The sequence below is a fragment of the Meleagris gallopavo genome, chromosome 7, assembly GCF_905368555.1.
Source record: "Meleagris gallopavo chromosome 7, MGAL_WU_HG_1.1, whole genome shotgun sequence".
Classification (NCBI taxonomy): domain Eukaryota; kingdom Metazoa; phylum Chordata; class Aves; order Galliformes; family Phasianidae; genus Meleagris; species Meleagris gallopavo.
The window spans coordinates 22,966,276-22,987,835 of NC_139410.1; the positions used below are offsets into that span (position 1 = coordinate 22,966,276).

Genomic DNA, 21,560 nt, shown 5'->3' on the forward strand with positions numbered 1-21,560 from the left:
TCATGCTGGACCAGGCTCTGAGTACCCTGATGCAATTGTAGTTGTCCCTGTGCACTGCAGGGGTGTTGAACTAGATGGCCTTTAAAGGTCCCTTCCAACTTAAACAATTCTACGATCAACAGCAGTGAACAAGGCCCAGCCACACAGCCATCCCAGTTCTGCTTGGCCAAAGCACAGCTCAGCCTTGCACATATTTAATCATCTCTCGAGGTATTAAAAAATGTGCACGGAGAATGATTGATAAGAAAACGCCTGATTATAATCAGCTAATTATTTTTTTCCATATGCTAAGCATTCACTCGAGCTCTAATCTTTATGAATAAGTTTTCAGTGTATGCTGTGTATCTTTCAACGCCGGACATTTCCCAGCTTGCACAGCCTCCTTGTATCAGCATTCAGGGCAGACCTTTAGTGGATATCCTGTGGACTAAAAGCATTCTGCTCACTGCTCTGGTGCCTCACAACAATTAGAGATGTCTTAAGAATGGCATAGAGGTCCCAGCTCATCCATTACCCTCATGTATGCAGGGTAGACTATCCACTAAGCACTAGAAACATGGTGTAGAAAAAAATTATATTTTGGAAAACAGATGAGAGTTAGGAAGGAGTCTATCCTTCATATTTGAGTTTTCCTGAGAGCAAAGAATCCCTGAAAATCTGAACGTAGCAGTACTTTGTACGAAAAGGGAGTGTGTGATGAAAGCATTCCTGAACTCAAGAAATGTATGATGTGAGGATAATGGACTCCAGAAAAGCAGCAGCAGCAGCAGCCTCAGGGGAGCAGAGCAGGGAGTAACTCTTGGGAAGAGAATCAGAAGGATGAAAGAGCTGCGAACAGCTCGCGGTTGCCAAAAGGGATGATACTAAAGGCACAACAGCAAACTGTGCCTGTGCAGGGGAAAGCTCAGAAGCGTGGGAAGAGAGCACTGAGGCTGCATCAGGAGCTCTTTGAGGACCCAGAATCAGAAGCTGCAATCACAAAAAGGCAGAAAGAAAAGCCTGCAACTAATGACAGGTCTCCAGGAATCACACAGGCATAGGGACCAGTCAGACCTGAGCCCCAGGATGACCATACAGGGAGAGAGAAAGCAACAAGAAATGGGTCCGTAAGGTTATGTTAAAGCAAGTGTAAGAGCTCAAATAATACTTGATGGGGGAGAAAAAAAAAAAAAAAAAAAAGGCCAAACATTAAATGTTGCCTTTGTTTCAGTCTTCAAAACTTAACTAAAATAATTTTAATGAGGAGAAAGGAGCCCAGGGCAGAATCAGAGAAGAACAGACTCAAAAATATTTAGACAAGTTAGCTGTGTCCTTGTCAGCACATTTTAATGAACTACAGAGGAAGCCGCAGGAGCAATCCCTGACCCATGAGCATTTTATCATCACGAACTCAGGGAGGACACAGGAGGTGCCAGGCAGCTGGGGAAATGCAGGCAGAGTACCTAGCTTTGAATATAATCTCTGTCATTGCAGAAGGTTTGAACGGCAGATCAAGGAAATGAAGGGCAAAGGAGTTTAACTGATTCATAGAAAGATACTAGAAAAAATCATTAACTGACCAATTGAGGAGCATGAGAGTATAACCACCTCTGATTTGGGAGGGTCACTATCCTAGTGGCTGAGGAAGAAGCAGTCGGTTTGACATCCCATGGCTTGAGCAATGCTTTTGATGCTTTGCCTTCAGGTTCCCCTAGAGAAAACAGTGAAATGTGGTTTAGATTATGTAACTAAAAGGCAGATGTACAACCAATTGAAAAACTGCTTTTGTAGTTGTTGTCAGTGGTGTACTGGAAACACATTTCAAGTAGGAATGTTTTGGACTCCGCTCTCTTCATTATTTCTATTAATGGCTTTGATAATGAAACAGGAAGTGCTATTATAAAATCTGCAGATGACACCAAACTTGGAAAGGCCAGAAGCACTCTGGAGAATCAGATCAGACTTTGAAATGTTCTTGCCAAACTGGAGAGATCAACAAGATGGAAATAAAAAGAAAGTGCAAAGTGCTATTCTTGGGAAAGAGAAAACAAAACCCTTAACAAAAGCTGGGCCAGGCAGTCACAGTACCAGAGACAGTGATGCTGTGACCACATATCAGCATGTTATGTGGCAGGGTACTGCGAGGAGGGCAGCATTATAGTCCTCACTCTGCACCTCTGCTCTGGGGATTGCACTCTTTGGGACCTTCCTTGCAGAAAAAGGGTATCAAATTGAAGAGATTCTGGGGATGATGAACAGGAGTGAGGGGAAGAAGAGAATTTCCTGATTCCCCACTTGATAGTCGCTTCTTCCTTCCCCAGTCAGCCCGTGTAGTGTCTGCAGTGATCCATGGCATTACTTTCAGTTATAAATCTACCTACTTCCTAGTTCATCCACTTCACTAGTGCCTGTTGAGCAATTCTACAGCCTTGAGTCTTGGCTCTGGAGGATTTAAAGATGTCGTGTTGTTTAAAGAACTTGTCAGATTCAGCTAGAAGAGACCTTGAGGAGGTGCCAGACACCAGATGCCCCTTTCCCAGCCCATATTTCCAAGGAAAGGTGTCTCTGGCTTTTTTTTTTTCTTTTTTTTTTTTCTTTTTTTTTTTCTTTTCTTTTTTTTTTTTCCAGGTTTATCACCAAGGACTCTCTTGCATCACTGATGAGGGCTAAAGCACAGGGGAATGCACTGAAAAGTACTATGGACTGTAGGGAATGCTGGGAGCTTGGTGACTCATCTCTTGTGTATTGTGAGACATAAGGTTGACATGAGACATTCATGGTTATTTCTAAAGTATCTTTTGGAATGGAGCAATCTCAGAGAGACTATGAGAATTTGGGGTGTGTAGGGCCAGCCTTACCTGAACAACAGCAGAGCTCAGAGTAGAAGCCAGTACATTTCAGTGTAGTACACTGGAAACCTATGGTCTGTTGTGATAGGACAAAGGAAAATGGTTTCAAACTAAATGAGGGGAGACAAGAATGTTGGTGAAGCACTGGCACAGGTTGCCCGGGGTGGATGCTCCATCCCTGGAGACACTCAAGGTCAGGCTAGAGGGGCTCTGAGCAACTGATGGAGCTGTAGGTGTCCCTGTTCACTGCAGGGAGTGGGACCCAGTGGCTTTAAGGGTCTCTTCCCACTCAAATGATTCTATGATTCTAAAGAGACCATCTGTGGCTAGACATGTCCACACAGTGTGCAGAACCCGTCAGGGGAAAATCCCTCTCCCTGTTATGTTGTACTGTTCTGGCTTCTTGTACTGTTGGCTGCAGCTGGAGGTGGGATGCTGTGACAGGCAGACCTCTTCTCTGAACTAGTACAGCCACTTTTCTGCTATTAGATTAAGATAAAAGGAGGGCAAGGATGGAGCATACAGAATGAGATTAATGCAAGAAAATAAGTGAAGTGGGGGAATTTGAAATTGCCACAAAAGATGAAAGAATTCAAAGGAGAGGAAAGAAGGGTATGTGTATGCAATTATGTCAATAGGGGGAAAGTCCAGCAATGAAAGCCCTATCTCCCAGGAGGATTGGCTGGCCTTGGCCTGAGCCATCACTGCTGTGGATGCAAATATTTAACTTTGATCACAGCTGCCATAATCTTCCCCTGACACTCAGCAAGGAAAGCATCAGAAACAGGCAAAAGCATGGCAGCAGTCTGGCTGAGGTGAAACTGCATTTGGAAAGGAAACGGAAGTGTGGAAGAGCTGCTGAAGGTGGAAACAAGAGATGACAGCTCAGATAACAGGGCAGGGGCTTTATGAGAAGCAGGACAGAGTAACTGGCTAGGACAGATTGTGATTTTTGTTCCTGTAGATAATGTGAGTGACAGCACAAGGGCAAAGTAACACTCACTGTCAGCAAAGGCCTTGTTTTCATGGTTTCTTTAGTGGCAAATGGGAGAAACACTTTCTGCCCCAAGAATTTACCTGTCTGTTTCAAGAAAATGCATGGCAAGTGTTGGAATGAGAGGAAGGTTAATTAGAGGCTGGAGGTCCTGGAGAAAAGATCGCTCAGTGGTAGAGCTGACAGTGCGCGCAAGGTGACTGCTTGTCATTTCTGGGAAGCTGCTGCTCCAAATTGAAGACTTGCAGCTTCTTGGGTTAATCTCACAGGATGGTGGTACCTTAGCTGATCCCCTCTTGCCTATCTGGAGGCTCAAATTTGGGTTCTTTTATATCTGTTTTTTTGCTCATGCTCTGCCAACAGCCATTCTGGCTACTGAGGGCCTCTCTTGAGCTCTCACAGGCTCACCAATGGCAGTGCACATCTGTCCCAACTAAACCCAGAAGACAAAGGGCTCCTTGCATACAGCTTCTCTATCCTCCCTCGGCACTATGAATATTTGCCTTTCTGCCCTTGTGGATCACAGTGTGTTGTGGGCAGGTATTGCAAGGCTCAGAGAAACCCTGCAGTGATATCAACCTTATCTCTGGGCCATGATTCTCCCCTTGGTCATGCTCTTCTTTCCGATTCCTGCATCTTCGGTGCGAAGAAGCTCAGGCATAGCTGTGCAAATCAGTAGAACGTGGAACTTGAACTGCTTTCAGCAGTGCTAGCTCTGTTGCAGACAACAGCTTGATCATCTGGAAAAGAAATAGCACAGATATCTTTGTTCTAGGAAGAGAATGAGAGCGAGGCTGGTGGATAAATGGAAGAGCTAGATCCTTCCCAGACTCAACAGTTGTCAGCTTGCTTTCCCAGCTGCTTGGGACATGTGTATGCAACTGCACTGGCACAGTCCTTGCCTGCCCAACTTCAAATGATTTTTCTGCCTAGACACTACAGAGCTCCTCAGAGCTGCCCATGGTCTGACTCTGCATGGACTCATGACTAACAAAGTCATAATAGAAGGAGCAAGAAAGTCTAATATATAAGAGAGTGAATATAGCAAAAAGAGATAAATACAGTATCCTTTTGGTACTGTCGAGTTCAGCATGTTTTAAGCATGACCAAAGCTCAGTCTGGCTTTTTACTGTGCCTCCATCCTGGAAACAAACAGACATAAGAGTTAAATCATAAAAGCAAGACAAGCATATATGATAAGTTCCCTGATTATTTCCCCTGACATTCAACAATTTTCAGTTCAAGGAATCTCCTCTGATTCTGGTCCAGTCAGGTCTCTGCATGAGTAAACAAAATGAGAAGAACTCATCTTCAGCGCCTACGTTCTGTAGGAGCTTCATTTCACCACACTACAAAAAGGAATTTCATGGACCTGGCAACAATCTGGAGCAATGCAGATTTGTGTGAAACTCACACCGATTTTCTTTCTGAAGAGGATGTCTTTCACATAGGATATGTTGAGAACAGATTTTGTGGAGCAGAAGAGGGAAGGATAAACTTGAGAGGAGTGGAAAAGGATTAGGCCACTACTGGAATCCATCTGAAATTCTCATAGAGATATTTCTGAGTTGAAAGGAGAGAAGTTCACAAAGAGAGGAGTTCACACCAACTTGCTATCTTCCCCACATGTAGAGGATTTGGCTTACAGAATAATTGCTTCCAGCTGGATGCTTGCAGTTGAACACAGTTCTTCCTGAAGGATTTTCCACTTTTCTCTGGCCTTTAATTGCAAAGATTCAGCTCTCTTAACCAGAATGAATCTCAAGGGAGGAGTGTTTCTGGAAGGGGGTACACACAGCTGAACGTAGGAATTCCAAACCTAATTTAACTCAGGCAGACCAAATTTGTTTCAAGTGTTAAGCATCCTGCAAGTTGATATGAAGTGATGGACTCTTGCTTAATCTTGGCATTCGCTGTTGCAAATGAATCACCGTTACTTCCGCCTCCCTGCCCACCCCTCTGCTTGGTTCTTTTTTAATTTTACAGCTTCCTGAGCTTGACACTGGGAAATCAATAAGTAATTTAGAGCCCCGCAAATACAGAGGAAAACAAGTTATTTTGCACTTTCATAAATATTTGGAAACCAAAATTATCTAAGAAAACAGGTGCTCAGTTGACTCAGCAACCCATCCATCAGCATCACACAGCTAATTGCATAAGATCATAAACATTTATAATTAGAAGGCAAACAAACAAGAATTTTATAAACAGCCCTCTTGAATCAGCTTGCGCATTAAATATTTGTGATAAGGTAATTAAGAATAGATTTACAGTCCTGGCTCAGTGTTTAATACTTTGGAGAATGGATTTGATTCTATGGAGGATGTTCTACAGCCAAGGAGAAAATATTTGATTTTGGTTCTTTTATCCAAGGCTTAAAGTGGTCTCAAAGAAATATTGGCTCTGTCATTGATCAGAGTGGAATTTCATTCATTACACATCAGACAGCTCATTTAAATATGTGTCTAATGTCCCTTGTCATGGACCAATCCACTTTAGCCCTGCTTCAAAGCTGTCTCCTTGGCTGGATCTGCAGGCTTTCCCTTAGTCCTGCTTTTTATGGTTATGCTTTGATCAGAAGATGTCAGAATTCTCAACCATGTTCCAAACTAGACGGGAAAAAACACCTTTTTTTTGTTTTGTTATGACATCATGTTATTTCATTTTGAAAAACTGGCATCGTTACAGGATTACACCTGTGCAATCTCAGTGGTTTATGAGAACCAGAATAAGGATCTCGCCCATATTTTTAGCCCATTTTACTTCCCATCTATTTTCCATGTTCCAAAATAGCTAGATTTGAATACTTAAATTAACTCATATAATTACTTCTACAGCTAGTAAACAAGCTCAGCACTACATTAAGATGAATATGAGTCCCCCTGAAGCTAATTTCTGATCAAGTCAGTAGGGCTTCTAGTTGTGTTTAGAATCAGAAAGGCTAGAAACTCAGATAGCAGTAAACCTAGAATTTAAAGTTTGTAAAGTCAGATGCATGCCCTGAGAAATTAGATATCTGCACACCACCAGTGGGTAAAAGGGAAGTCAGTCTTAATGGTAGGATGACATTCAGATATGTTGTTTTGTTTTTTTTTTATATGGAACTGGTTTACTTAATAGTTGGCTGTCATCAGAAACAGTCTGAGAAAGTTGGATGGAGGGTAAAGCCCCAACATTCAATTCATCAGGGATAACAGTAAACCACTTACTGTATCCTGTTGTGAACATCATCACCCCTCAGTGGACAAGGCAGCCTCCTCATTTTGATATGGTTTTGCTTCTTGCATCTTGTAGGTCTTTTGTTCTTTGCTCTCGTAATTGAACTCCTGGAACAGGTAGGCAAAACTGCTCTTAATACAAGTGTTTCTGGTAATGTTGATGGTGACCAAGAATAGTGAAGCTATCACTGTTGAGAAGAATGAAGTTATCCACGTGCTAACTCAACTAGTACATGCCCTACCTGCTGGTCTGGCTTCAGTTACACAGGGGCACTTTCCTATCGGACAGATGGCTGTAAATCAAGGACACAGAGACCCTCTCACATTGCATAAATCCCAATCTCCAGTAAAGCTTATTAACTATATTACAGTGTGTCAACTAAGCCAGTCTACGTGGGGAGCTTCGTTCAGCTTCAGTGGGTAAAATCAACACTGTTGTAGGCACTGCTGCTTGCATTGCATTCAAAGGGTATAGTCAAAGCTTGGTAACTTGAATGGTGTCAATGCTTCATAGTCACATAATGTCATCTTCCAAACCACTTCTGGCATTATCTCGTCCTTCCAGCCCTCTTGCTGTGGGGAGGATGACAGAGTTCTGGGAGATGAGCTAACTCCTGGTGGAAGGGTCTGAGCAACTCATTCTCTTTCAAATGCAGAGAAGTAAAGTGTCCTAAAGCCCACTTGCCATTCCCCTGATATTAGTTCTAGTGCATACAGATGGGTAACAGGACATTTGCGTTCCTTGCACACTCACAGCAGAAACTACGTAAGCTCTTTTTTTCCAAGTGTGTTGTTTTCTCCCCTTGGAAGCGATGAGGTCTGACAAGGTACCTGCTTTGCCAATGAGCAGACATTTGCCAATGATGACAAACCATTCACAGGTGTAGCCAGCCCCTTCTTGTTTTTGACTGCTGTCCCTGGCCTCTGTGCGTGTGTCTGCTCCGCTGCAGTGTGTGTGGGGAGATGTGCTCTGAGTTTGCAGTGACGTTAGTGCAGCAGACGTCACCGGCACGTCAGCTGCAGTTACTTACCCTCCAAACACACGGTGAATCATGCCTATGCAGCATGCAAAACCAGCTCTGTGATAGATAAACCTCAGGCATTTATTGGTAAACAGATACTGTTCTGCTGTAAGAGCGTAACTCACTCCGCTGCATTTAAGACCTGTTTATTGATTGCTGAGATGAAGCTGTAATCCTTTTAATTCAGGGGGAAAGGGATCCAGCAGAGCAGAAGCACAAGGGGAAATGGTTTCAAACTCAAAGAGAGGAGATTTAGACTGAATACGAGAGAAAAGTTTTTTTGTAATAAGGGAGGTGAGGCACTGGCACAGGTTGTCCAGAGATGTAGTGGAAGACCCATCCCTGCAGACACTCAAGGCCAGACTGGAGGGGCTCTGAGCACTGATGGAGCTGTGGGCGTGCCTCTTCATTGCAGGGGGTTGGACTAGATGGCCTGTAAGGGTCCCTTCCATGGACTCTATAATTCCATCATATATCACTGAATAAGCTGAGGGAGAGCTGAGCAGACCAGCCAGCTGGAGGGCGCGATGCTGGGGTGATGAAGATGATGGTGCTTCTAAAGTTTATCTCTACTTTATGTTTAATTCTTTCCACCTTCCCTCCAGGTCTAATAATACACGAAGGGCCCTCAGTTTACCGGATTTTTAAACGGTGGCAGGCGGTCAATCAGCAGTGGAAAGTGCTGAACTATGACAAAACAAAGGACATGGAGGAACAAAAAACAGGGACCAGGACAAATCAGCGTCCCTCCTCCCAAACCACCCACTCGTCCTCCACTGGTGGTACAGCCACTAACTCCGCTCCGGCCGACAGCGGGGCCCGGGCCGCCGGCCATGCCACAGGCACCCTCTCTGACCACCACTGTGCTTACACCATCCTGCATATACTCAGCCACCTGAGGCCTCACGAACAGAGGAGTCAGTCTAGTAGTAACAGAGAGCTCGTCATGAGGGTCACGACGGTCTGAGCCGAGGAATTCAGGAGGCCTTAACGCAGAGCGGAGGAGACGCAGAACTCGTAACGCAGAGGAGCATGGTGTGCCTTTTTCTTTCTCTTCCCTTTTATTCTTTTTTTTTTTTTCTTCTTCTTCTGTTCCTTCTTTTCTTTTTTTTCGGTAACTGCACAAGATATAAGAGGCGGCACCTGGCCAGCTGAGGAGAAAGCAGGTGGAGGGAGAGCTGCACACTCATGCTAAAGAGGTTAATGTTTTCCAGCCAGTTTAAAAAAAAAAAGGGAAAAAAAAAAAAACGAAAAAAAAACCCAACCACACAAATCACAAAAAGAAAAAAAAAAAACAAACAACAAAACAAGTGCAATACAGACTAAAAAACTGAGTAGGCAGAGTTCTGGGGAAGCAGAGGAACAGACGGTTTAGCATGTCTTACAAATCCTATTACCTGGAATAGGTGATGCTCTGTACACACCCGCCCTACACACACACACACACACACACACACACACACACACGTAAGTGTGAGATTTATATAAACAAGGAAGGGAGTGAAATATTTGGAGTATTTTTTTTTTCCAGACTGTGATTAACCAGGGCTATGAGTCGTTTTGTTCATGAGTCATTCTGGAACCTTGTTCGATTTACCATAGGATATCTGAAGTGAAATGGCTGGGGATTTTTCAGTAGTGATTTATGGGGGAAAAAAAAAAAAAAAAAAGCAACAAAACAACAACTGACCATTGAATCATCTCGCCAAGAAAATGCAACAAAGCCCAGGCGTACCCAAATTTCACCAAAACAAAAATTGCGATTTTTCATTATGTTCCTGACAAAGGGTTTGTGAGGGTGGAGTTGGGAGGGGGGGGAGGGAGGGCTTTCCATGACCTTTATTCAACATATAGGCATTTTTGGCGAATTTTGTACAAATGCTCCGCGGGTGTTTCAAGCACAAGTACTGGTGTGATTTATGCCTTCATAACCCCAAATCCAGCATCCACATCTTTCCCATTCACACACACCATTTTTCCATGCAGGCATCCCAGATTAATTTCCTTCCAGTTTACTCCAGTCACAAAAAACTGACCCATCTTCGTGGGTTTCTGCTACCTTGCTGATTCACATACTCATACATTTGAGAAATATGTGGTTTTTTTTTTTTTTTTTTTAGTGTCTTTATCCCTGCTGCTCAATTTGTAACAGTCTCAGTCTTGTAGGCTGAACCTTTCACATCCAGTTTGTTTGTTACAGAGTCTATTCCATTCAATAGTTCAACAGAGAGTTAGTCTGAAGAGGGAGCACAGTTGCTGATCAAATGTATAACACTTCTAATAAGTCTCCTTCTCTGGGATACATCCACAAAGGTACTTGTTGCTCTTCAGGAATGTTCTCTTTCAATGCACAATGGCTGAATCATTTGTGGATATTAAAGGGACACTGTCAAGTACTTTTTAAATAGTTTTTAGAGTTTGAGCTTTTTTTACTCTCCATTGTTTGTAATATTCTCTTACAATCTTGGAAATAAAATTTCTTTCCCTACTGATATTGTTATTTTCCATTTGGCATGTAGTGTTTTCTCTACTCACCTTGTTGCTTTTACCATCCCTGTCCTTCTCCACCTTTCATCTGCAACAGAAGGCGATCCATGTTTCCAATTTCCTGCTCACTGTCCTCAGTCCTCGGAGTGTATCTCCCAGCTCTCTGGGGTTGAGCTCTTTTGCTGATGCAGCTGCCACAAAGCAAGCATCAGAGTAGAAAGCCTAAAAACAGAGAGATCAGCTCATTGAGCAGCAGCTCAGGAGTCCAAAAACAATGAACCTGCAGTGATCAAGCCTGAACTTAGCCTTCCCAAAAACTGCTATGACTTCAGCCAAACCGTGCCCATTCTGCAGAAATGCTGAGCAGCAGCACACAGTGGCTGTGTCCGACTGCCTGTAGTCATTGCATCATCTCCCACAGCTTTTAATGAAGCCATGGCAAATGCGAGCCACCAGCCCCTACAGCAGCAATGCTGTTATAGGCTGAGTGTTTCTGCATTGGAGGAGGTGTCAAATTTAGCCCCCAGGTTTGAACTACCAGCCATTCTGTAATGCTGAAGATGGAGGATAGAGTCTTAAGGCAGGGCCATGTTTTTCATCCAGATTACTTGACAGTGTCCCTTTGAATATCAGAAGGCAACAGAGCAGGTACTGCTCTAGCAGAGAATCTGGGAGATAAAACACCAGCCAAGAAAGCTGATGTGATGAGGACAGACATGAACAGCATGCTTTCTGAGGCCACTTGTACCTTTATCTGACCAATCTTACTATCCACCAAAGAGTGCTTTTGGCTGAGGTGAGGGAAAGGACATTAGTGGGAGGAAGGAGAAGAAGAGGGGATTCTGATAATCTCTAAAAGCAGCTATCCCAGAATGACAGTATTGCAGTGAACAGTCTCTGGAAGAAGTACTTCTGACTCACAGTAGAGATAAACTTGGTAAAAAAAAAGCAAACACAGCAGCCTCACCCCCACGCCTGTCCTGGAAACTGCTCATTCCAAAAGATAGGTAATAGTGGTGGTTTTGGGGAGGAGAAGGTGTACACCTGTGAACAGGAGGCTATCAGACAACATGTTGTTTTCCCCCCTGTCCTCCCCTCATTTAAAATGGAGAATTCCAATTCCTTTAATTTGGCAAAAGGCTAAAAGCTTATCAGGTCAGAAGCACAATTTGCCGTGCGAGAGTGGTGTGACAGCGATCCGAGCACACAGGACTCTGCGTTACTCTCACTCCAGCTCTGCCACCGACTCTGTAGCCTTGGGCTGTTTGGCTCAGTCCCCCATCCACACAGAGGGGGAATAACAATACGTACCTACCTCACAGGGGTGTTGTGAGAATCCACGTTGGCAAAGCCTGCTGAAGTGCCACAGGGAGTCGCGAGGTGCGTGGTGGGGGTGAGCAGCGCTGCCTGTTTGCTGGTTACAGTCCGAAGTGCTCAGCAGGAGAACCACGGGCCCTCTCCTGCTTGGAGATCCGCCTCGATCTGAAGCAGAGGGTGTCCTCTGAGTGCCCTCTCCTCCATTGCATGACATTTTAAACAGCTGTGAGGTGCAGGGTAGTGACCGACATGAAGTCCTACTTGACCAGGGATTTGCTACAACCTTTTCTATATCTGTGGGGTTTGTTGGTTTGGTTTTTCCATATATTGTGCTTAGAAATAAACTTTCCACTTAGGGCTGGCGGTTCGGGGTCTCTTCTGTTGCATGGCAATGTATACAAGTCTTATTGTCTGTCTTACTGTGCAAATGATCCCGCAGCCCAATTTCAAAGATGGGTATGGTCTGAGCCTTTTCCTGGTGGCATAAGACTCAAAAGCCTGTCTAGATTGTTTAATATTTAAACACCACTATGAACTTGTCAATTGTATGTGTTCTGTGCAATACAAAGCATGTCATTACCTGGCTTGATGGGCAGAGGGGCAAAAGGAAGGTCAAAACTTGTTCAAAGAGCTTCGTACACGTGCCAGCTTGGAGCCGAAGGGCTGCCACCAGCAAAGCAAACTCGATGAAGCCATTGGAAATTATTTTCAGAACAGCTTATTCCAAAACAAGGTAATTCCGAGTTTATGAACTTCGAGGCTGCCGGCCCAAGAGAACAAGTGCATATTTAGTGTGGGGCTTGGGGTTTGGGATTTTCTCTTTTCTTTCCTCCCCAAAGTATTGATGGCAGAAATACTGATGAGGGTCTCTTCCTTTCATAGCACAGTTCTCTCGACTCCTACAACCTCCTTGTGCCATCCTGTTTATGCTACTATGCAGGATTTTAAAATGTGCAAATAGAGATAGTACACACCTGAGACATGCAAAACGCATTGTGTATTGAAGCCAGACCTATGTTGCAGAAGGTTTCTCTTTTTCCCCTGCATCTTTTCTCCAGTTGTCTGCTGGGTTCCTAAAGAAACATTACTGTATTTTCTTACAGAGCAGCCACATCAGCTCCACCAACAAAGTTTGCTGAATTTGGCAGCTGTTTCTCCCACTGGAGAAAAATTCCAAATCCTATCACTGTGGACACCCCCCAGTTCTTGGGCTTTGTGGTCCTCCAGTGCTGTCTGGTGGTGGTCAATGTGGGGGACTCTGTTCAGCCATCATCAAAAACTGTGTGTGTGGTCCTGCTCATTCTTGTGATTTCTGCTAGTTCCCCGATTTTAATCAGTTTTGACAGGTCTTTCTGATAATGCTTTTCTGGTTTTATGGTTTTCAAAGGTGTTTTTGCTCTGTGTCAGTTGTCACTGCTATTCTCGCCTACTACATTAATGCTGGCCTCTTGCTTCCACAGCTCTTCCATTCTTGCCATTCACTTTCTTGCTAAACACCCACTGCCAAATTCAGATTCTTATCATCTGTGCCTGTAATGGCTCAAGAATATGGACCAAGGTGATCAGAAAACATAGTGTTCGTTAAGACTATATCAATAGTCAGATTCTGTCAAAGCCAGTTGGTCCTCTTCGATGTATATTTGCCAATCTCAGAGCCTGCTGTTAATTGGTTGCCACAGAAGACTATAATACTATCAAAACTCTTATACGCAGCTAACATTTGGTTTCTGATTTCAAATGTCAGAAATAATGAGACGTTTTCTGAGTAAATCAGATGTGCTCCCTGATGTAGTTTCCCAAGCAAAGTGCTGAAGTTCACATTCTACCTTACCATGATGGGTAACCCAAGAAAAGAGCAAGTCAGCTACAGAGATTTGAGTCACTGGATGCTGGCATTTTTAGTTGGGGAGGCAGGCAAATACTGCTCATGTCTGCCAATTCCATAACAGTGCTCAAAACCCTTGCATCTGGCAGCAGTAAAACATCAGAGCCAAGACCCGTAGATGATGGACAATTCTGAAGACCTTCCAGTTTGGAAGACCATCTCCTGCCCAAATCCAGTAGTCAGTCATTCAAGCTGCTTCTCTTTGTTTTCCTCTAAAGAAAAACCTTTACTTTGATTAAGCATCATGCTGCTACTCATCAGTGTGGGAGCAACCATCTACCAACCCGTGGCTAATCTACCAGGACTCTGCACATCTCTTTGTGAGACTTCAAGCAAGAAGACTTACTACTTCCCCTTGCTGTCAATCAAGGACTTAGAGGCAAAATTGCTGCAGTAATTGATGCGAGTCAGCAGTGCAATTGCCTTAGGATATCCTAACCTCCTCCTCCTCCTCATTCTTGTGCTAACAGATTCCTCATCCTCTTTGCCACCCCTAACCTCCAACACTGCAGATTTCCTGAGCAGACACCGGCACAGAATTCCTCACTGTCCACTTTCAGTCTTGCTACTTGCTATCCTTCATGTATTCAGATAGGCAAATTCATTTCATTGACAGATAATGACATATTTAAATCCCAAGAGAAAAAACAAGTGAAGGAACTCATTGCATTGACGTTCACCTCCCTTTCCACATGGATGGGGATATAATGAAGATATCAATTGGCTTTCATATGACAGCAGATCTGATAGCTCAAGGAAGATTTCCCTCAATAACATGAGTCTGACACGCTGACGTTACTGAAGGCACTTTGATCTCAAATCTATCCTTTTGGATGTAAGGAGAACTGAATCTGACACTTCTGTGCTGTTGACACAAACATCAAAATAGCTTAGTTCATTATTCAAATTACCTCCAGGTCAGTGGGTGAATTTCTCCTTTGATGAAAGAATGATGTTTTCTCTTCCAGATTTGGAATCGCAAGATTAAATATATGTAAATATATACATATATATTTATAAATGTTTTCCTGCAAAAAAGAAAAAAAAAAAAAGGAAAAAAAAAAGAAAAGAGAGGAAAACAAACAAACCTGAAAGAATGCATAACGGCATTGAATAAGTCTTGACAGGAGCTAGGGAGTTACTGCATGGAAAGTACTACATATGATTTGACTTCAGGCAAAGAGAAGACAGAAGAGTGAAATGCTTTTATGAGATCTTTGGCCTGCCTCTCTGGTTCATACTCATTACGTATAGCATTTAATTAACGCAGAAGTATGTGGAAAACAGACACTTAGCTCCAGCAATGGGAAACAGACTGAAGTATCCTCAAACTTATCTGAGCCATACTCAAACAAGCACAATGATGCAAAAGCACAAGGACCTACCATCAGAAAACGTTTGACAAGAGATGGATATCCAAAAAAGGACAGGTGCAATTTTCCAAGCCAAATTCTTCCTTGCCTTTTTAATTCCTATTATTATCTTTTTTTTTCCCCAAGCATCCTGGGTTTAAAAAAAAAAAAAACAAAAAAACAACAAAAAGCAAAAAACACCCAAGACTTAAACAAATAACAGAAAAGAGCTTCTTAGCATTATGCATAAAGATATGGCTTTAACACACACAAGTAGCTACAATTAATTTCTTGCTTGCTAAATGAAAGTCTAGGTGATTGGGTCTGCTCATCATCAAGAAGGAGCCTTCCTAGATTGCAGCCTTCCACAGAGAATCACAGATTACCTCTGTTTGAGATAGCCAGCCTCTTGCACTTCCCTAAGGCAAGATGACATCCTGTTTGCTACCACGTCACATCCACACCATGTGAGCTGGTGACTGCAGGCTCAAATATGAGATGAAGTTCAAGCATTTGTGCAATTACCAATGCCACCATTAGCAAGTGGTCAAGAAGAATGCTTTTCCCAACAAGGAGAAGGCTGCTATTAACAAGTCTCTATGGGGCAGCAAGAGCATCTATCAGTTTGTAGCAGCTTTGAAATCAGTAACCACAAGAATTGCAGCTGCCCTGCGTACCCCACTAGTGACTCTTACCATCCTTTCATAGTTCAGAATCGATGAGCAGAGTAGCTCTGTCATCATCTTCCTTTCAACGCAGCTTTCCTTTAACATCCAGGCAGCCACATTCCTCTAGAAATTTTTGCACTGCATGTTACAAAGTTTCAGTTTAGTCCTCTTTCCAAGAAGGACAGACAGATTTCTACCTAGTCCATCCTATCTTCTAACACAACTACAGATAAAAAAAAAAAAAATCTACGTTCTCTAAACAGTTGATCTCAATACCTACGTTCCTCTTCTCTTTCACACATTATTCCCTAATCTCTTTGCTTTTGCTTGGAAAGGGGTGATTCCTTGCTACAAAGAGGCACGGCATCTTTCTGAGATGGAAGTGTGGGCAGCCCTTCTCCTCCTTCTGAGATGCACACAAACCTTTCTCCACATCCCTCTGGACTTGTGTGGCCAGCAGAATCCTTATTCACAGTCTAACTTCTTAATTCAGAAGAGCAAACACTTTCAAGCATTTCCTTCACTGCTGCAGAGCCATGGGATAATGGCACTGGGAATCTTTCATATCTTAGCCTCAGGGTAACTAGAGTGGATGATGTACCTGAGCCCAACACACAGTGAAGGCAAAGTACTTGTATTTTAGAAGGTGGTGAAACTGGGTAAGGTTTGCCCAGATAGAGGGGAGAAAAAATCTTTATCAGGTTCATATGGCAGCAAAACAAAACTGCCTTTTCCCTAGCATTTTTAGCTTGTACACATCAGCTCTCCATTTTAAACAAACCTTCTGTAGGCAAAGCAGGCCCAGCTTGGGGAGAAAATCTTCCTCATAGCAGAAGCACAACCAGCCCATAGCTATGCATCAGCCCCTTCAGGACTTCTGCCCCAGTGAGGCTGAGAGTAAGAAGAGAGGTAACCAGTGGGGATGGCTATAACGCGTCCCTTAATCTACATCCCCAATAGGCTTGGTCCCCAGCAGGCGAATTCCACACCTCCTCACATGAGCCCCCCTTTGAAATCACTTCCAAGGACTATGGACTGATCCTTCATTACTACAGGGTCTGACCAGGAGAGAGAACAGCTTCTGCATGAGTCTCCAAGGTCTTGGAAGGGTCCTGAAGTGGGCCTGGAACCAATCTGCGTCCACTGAGGGATGAGTTGATGGTATGTCCATGCAAAAATGCACTCTTGGAGACTTTCTACAGAGATGTCTGTGGGGTAGGGGAGGGGGGGGCGTTGGTTTTGTTCAGAGCAGGAAGCACGGGGGAAAGAAAAAGTTGCAATGTAAGAAAATCAGCCACAAGGGAGGGGTTGACTAAGAGGAATGACCATGTCAACTGTGTTACTGTCCCGTCATTCTCCTGAACCCAGAATGGAAACTTCCAAGTGCTCTTCATGAGCTTATGTTTATTAGAAAACGATTCCTGGGTGTTTAAGGTTGTTTTCTAATGAAAATATCCATAATAAAAAGAGGGAAAAAAAAGCAAATGAAAGGCTCTTGTTAATCTTTTCCTCTCCTTCTCTGTTAATCTGTATTGCACTGTGGAATTTACCTCCTCCTTGTTTGTTTACTGCCATTCCTGGTCAATAAAATGTCTTTCTTTCTGGTCACAATCTGCACAGGGTGCATACATAAGCTTTCATCTCCTGCCTACACATCAGCGGTCAAGGCTTCACGTAAAGAATGTGGAAAAAAAACTGTGGCTTAGCACCACAGTACAATGCCTTTGCACTTTGACTCCACATTCATTTACGTCACTAAACAGCAAATGTTGTTTACCAAACATTGCTAGAAGGTTCATGCATAGTGCCTACCCTATGTGCCAGGGAGAAGCTCAACCATGGTAAGTACGTGCAGCGCTGAAAAACATGCTGCTATTTTTGGAGCACCCCCTTTGCTGTCATGGTACGTGGCTCTATTATATACAAATTGCTACGAGGGCTTCAAGACACAGGGAGGGCTCAGAGCAAATATATACTGAGAAAGTGAGGATGAAGGAAGGACCAGCACAGGCTGTGCTGAGAAGCTGTGGATTCCTCATGCCCAGAGACGTTCAAGGCAGGTTGGATGGGGCCCCAGGCAGCCTAATCTGGTGGGTGGCAACCAGTCCATTGCAGGAGATTGGAACTGGATGATCTTTAAGGTCTCTTCCAACCCAAGATATGAAGCAACCATCAACATCATAGCAGGAAGGGACTGGTAAAGAGCTAGGCTAGTGCTGCAGCTCCTCAACAGAATACTGGATACATGACAGCAAGATGTACTTTTCTTGTTCTGAATGTCTTTCCTTGTTTTGGCAGTACCTACTAACTGTCTAAAACATCACTTCTACACAGTGCGTCCTGAAGTCCATTGCCACTAGCTGCACATTCCCCATGGCAGGAGGAAAGCATAGGCAATTCTTTCTTGGTCACACACAGGGCTCACAAAAGACATGGGCACAAGGAGCATTGAAAACTCTTCTGCTGAAGGGTCAGTGAACTTTCCCCATGATTGGACATGCAGCGATCCTCCTGTGGAGGCTGACGGACTTTATACCTCATCCTTCCCCTATCTGTTCCGAGGTCTAATTCCAGTAAGTCTGTGATAAAACACAGAGAGACAGAGAGAAAAAGGAACAAAAGGAGAAAAAGAAATGGAAAATATAAGGATCTGATTGGAGAGAAACAGCTGTGCAAATCAAAAAATAGCAACATATGGAGGACAGAAAAGACAAGGAGAAGGAACTTGACAATGGGAGCAAGGACAGGGCTGAGAGAAGGGAGAAGTATGGTGTGATATGGCTAGTGGCATCTACTGAGTACTGAGCAATAACACTGATAGTTTGGAGAAAATAGGGCATGGCAGGCTCTAGAGAATCCTTGAGGAAAGGAGGAAGGAACCGTGGAGTATCAGCAGACAGCTTCACCAAGTCCTGTCCAGCCAACCTGTCTGTAAGTCCAGAACCAAAATGGAATATTTCACATATAGCAGCCTGCTTTGCTTTATGCTGTGCACACAGCTACAGTGCTAAAAACCATAACATGGCCTGCATCTGCTCAGACCAAAATTTCCTACACCAGCCAGCCAGGAATATGCCGAATTGTAGCAGCTGTAACACACTGGTCTTTGCCAACTCAGAAGAACTGGAATACTGAAATGCCAATTTGCTCTAAAGAGATAGAAGGTTGTCTGTAAAACAAGGAGGTTTGAATGATTCTGCAGCCTGGATTCTCTCACACACAGGCAAGAGTGTTGCCAAAACATTGAGATCTGAGCTCAAACTGCAAAATTCACAGCAGAATTGCACCAAAAAAAAAGGAAAAAAAATCACAGACTTGAGAGTAAAAAGAACTTCAGGTAAGGTGGTAGCAGGAAGAGGCTTTAACCACAGGGAATGTGAAACTATGTTAGCCTAGATGTGGGTGAATATTTCAAAATCTAATCTACAATGAACAAAGGTATATCTGCAAGGGGGATATATTTGCAAGCAGCAGTGAGGCACTGGCACAGGCTGCCCAGAGAAGCTATGGTTGCTCAAGGCCAGGTTGGATGGGGCCCTGGGCAGCCTGATCAAATGGGTGCCAACCAGCCCATTGCAGGGGCTTGAAACTGGATGATCTTTGAGGTCCCCTTCCAACCCATTCTATGATTCTACAATATTTACTTGAATCTTAAAAGGAAAATAATCTAGTCTGAGAATTTCAAGTCTCCCATCCAGAAGTGATACAACAGCCTTCTGCTCGATGTCCAGAGGACAACAGCCCCTGAAGAGGATGGCAAACAATTGTCTGCAACTTCAGTGATACATTTCTCACTGTAATATAGATCTACTGGGGAAGTGGTTTATTAATTTTGAAAGAGATTGCCTAAGGGCCTGAAACAAAGTTGGATGAAACCAGCAGGATTCCTCCTCAGACTGCAGTGCTGCATAGAGTCGAGCACGTGCCCTCAGAGACACATTGTGCTCCCAGGTCCTCAGCACTCACATCTTCTGGTCTTACAGCTCTCATGATTGATTAGCTGAAACACTGTGTTCATTACCAAGATTGGTTACTTACATATATCTATAACCAAGCACGAGCCTCCCCAGAAACAGCCCCATGCTTCTGTGCAAGGCACAGTCACTGAGCTGTATGTCTTACAGACAATAATTAATGTATTCCCCTTCCTCTCATTTTGAATTTGGCTGAGAGTGAGAAAAAATGATATTTGATACAAACAATATCCTGGTTATTCAGTGCACTAAATAACAACAGGCATATATAAACTCTCTTCTTTCTTCTTCACTTCTTTTCCTTCTTCTCCTCCAATTCCCTGAGCCTATTCTACTTTGTGAATGCCATGGACTTCATTGTATCATGGAAGCCTTCACAGAATCTCAGGGTTTATAATGGATCTCAAGAGATCATTAAGTCCAACCCCTCTGCTAAAGCAGGTACCCTACAAAGTCTAGTCAGTCTCAGGTCCAAGCACAACGTCTCATTTTCAAGACTATACGCAAAGCAGAGGGAGATGAAATCACCAGATTCCCACTTTCCCATACAGCCATGAAAGAAATCTGATCTGGAGTTGTTTCAGCCCACAGCATTTAGAGTGACCCTGGAAGCTACATCTGTCCTCAAACTCCAGTAAACGCCCTCATGAGATGAGCAATACTTGGGTCATATGCACATATTTCAGCCTACTTATTGAGATATTTAACCTGAGCATCTACAGCTACATCTCACCAAACTGTACACGTATAAAAGGCACTTGTCAAATTCTAAGCTGCCTTAGCAATCTTCAGAGAAAAATAGGTACCTCCAAGGAATTATCCCAATTGTATTCAGCACCAAGCTGCCTACACAGTTGTCTAGTATGATTTGAGATGCTTGACTGGCCTCCAGTGTTTCAATTTTAAACTGATGCCCATCCCTAAAGTTAGGAAGAAAGAACCCACCTCTTCTGAAAGGAGGAACCAGCAGTCAAACCGGGTGTCCTTTCCTTGACTTTATTAATCTTAGGAAATCAGTTCAGCTGTTAATCACAGGAAGTAAGTCATGCTGAACTCAAGATGCAATCTCCAAAACACAGATTCCTTCAATCATCTTATTGAAAAGGGGAGAAGGAAGGCTAAAGGATTTGTGAGGTTCTCCTTCCATCTGCAGACTACAGCCACGTAACACTGTAACCCTGCAATTAACTGTGCTAATGGCCTACAGCTTGTGAAATATTGCTTGCAGCCAGCCTCCTACTCTCAACTTTTGTTCTGAATTTGCAAAAAAGATGTTTGATTTCAGGGATTCTTTATAAAGCAGGATCCCAAAAAGATGCTGTTCAACTTGTCCTAAAAAATAAAAAATAAATTAAACTCTTGGCAAAAGTGAGGGTCCTCAAATTACTGCTGCCTCCTAGAAACTTAGGCCTGGATTTCTAAACAAAAAGTGGAGAAGCAGCATTTTTCAAACAGCAAACTCTGCAATGCTGTGAATGAAATCTGGCAAGAAGCCGTTCTCTGAACAGTTCTGTGGCTGTCACAGTCTGTGACTCGTGATACTGCAGAGAGCTCTCATCATTACAGTGCATCTTGTGTCAGAAGCATCTTTTGGAGCTTTTGGGAATTGTTTGTTTGCTTGTTTGAAGGCTGCAGTAGAAGAAAAAAAATCTTAACAAAAGAGAGGAGAGATGGCTGAGCTGTCAGGCAGAATAGGGCAAGAGCAGCCACCACAGTCAGCAACTGGGCTCCCATGAAGCCTTTTTCCAAGAGAGCCCCTGGAATAAAAAGATCCCTGGAATTGTTTAACTAAGGTATTTGCCTGCTTGTCAAAGC

General features: G+C 43.5%; 1 protein-coding gene and 2 long non-coding RNA genes across 5 annotated transcripts in view; 1 reads left to right on the forward strand and 2 right to left on the reverse strand.

Annotated features, from left to right (window-relative positions):
* MARCHF4 (membrane associated ring-CH-type finger 4) overlaps positions 1–9,029 on the forward strand; it is an 80,708-nt gene extending 71,679 nt beyond the window's left edge. For both annotated transcript variants that reach the window (XM_085228285.1, XM_085228284.1), the window contains exon 4: positions 8,668–9,029. In XM_085228285.1, coding sequence (XP_085084411.1) covers positions 8,668–9,029 — 362 coding nt within the window. The remainder of the gene's footprint in view (positions 1–8,667) is intronic.
* LOC146544003 (uncharacterized) lies at positions 1,479–7,116 on the reverse strand. The gene is made up of 3 exons (XR_014884327.1): positions 7,032–7,116; positions 4,402–4,562; positions 1,479–1,690 (listed from the first exon to the last, which is right to left on the reverse strand). It is a non-coding gene; the product is annotated as an uncharacterized LOC146544003 (long non-coding RNA).
* Positions 9,030–9,081: 52 nt separating the features above from the next.
* On the reverse strand, positions 9,082–12,606 carry LOC116216812 (uncharacterized). 2 transcript variants are annotated; one of them, XR_014884436.1, is made up of 4 exons: positions 12,447–12,606; positions 11,865–12,031; positions 10,598–10,771; positions 9,082–9,213 (listed from the first exon to the last, which is right to left on the reverse strand). It is a non-coding gene; the product is annotated as an uncharacterized LOC116216812 (long non-coding RNA). The 2 variants fall into 2 exon arrangements; XR_014884437.1 differs by having other exon boundaries at positions 11,861–12,031.
* Positions 12,607–21,560: the final 8,954 nt, after the last annotated feature.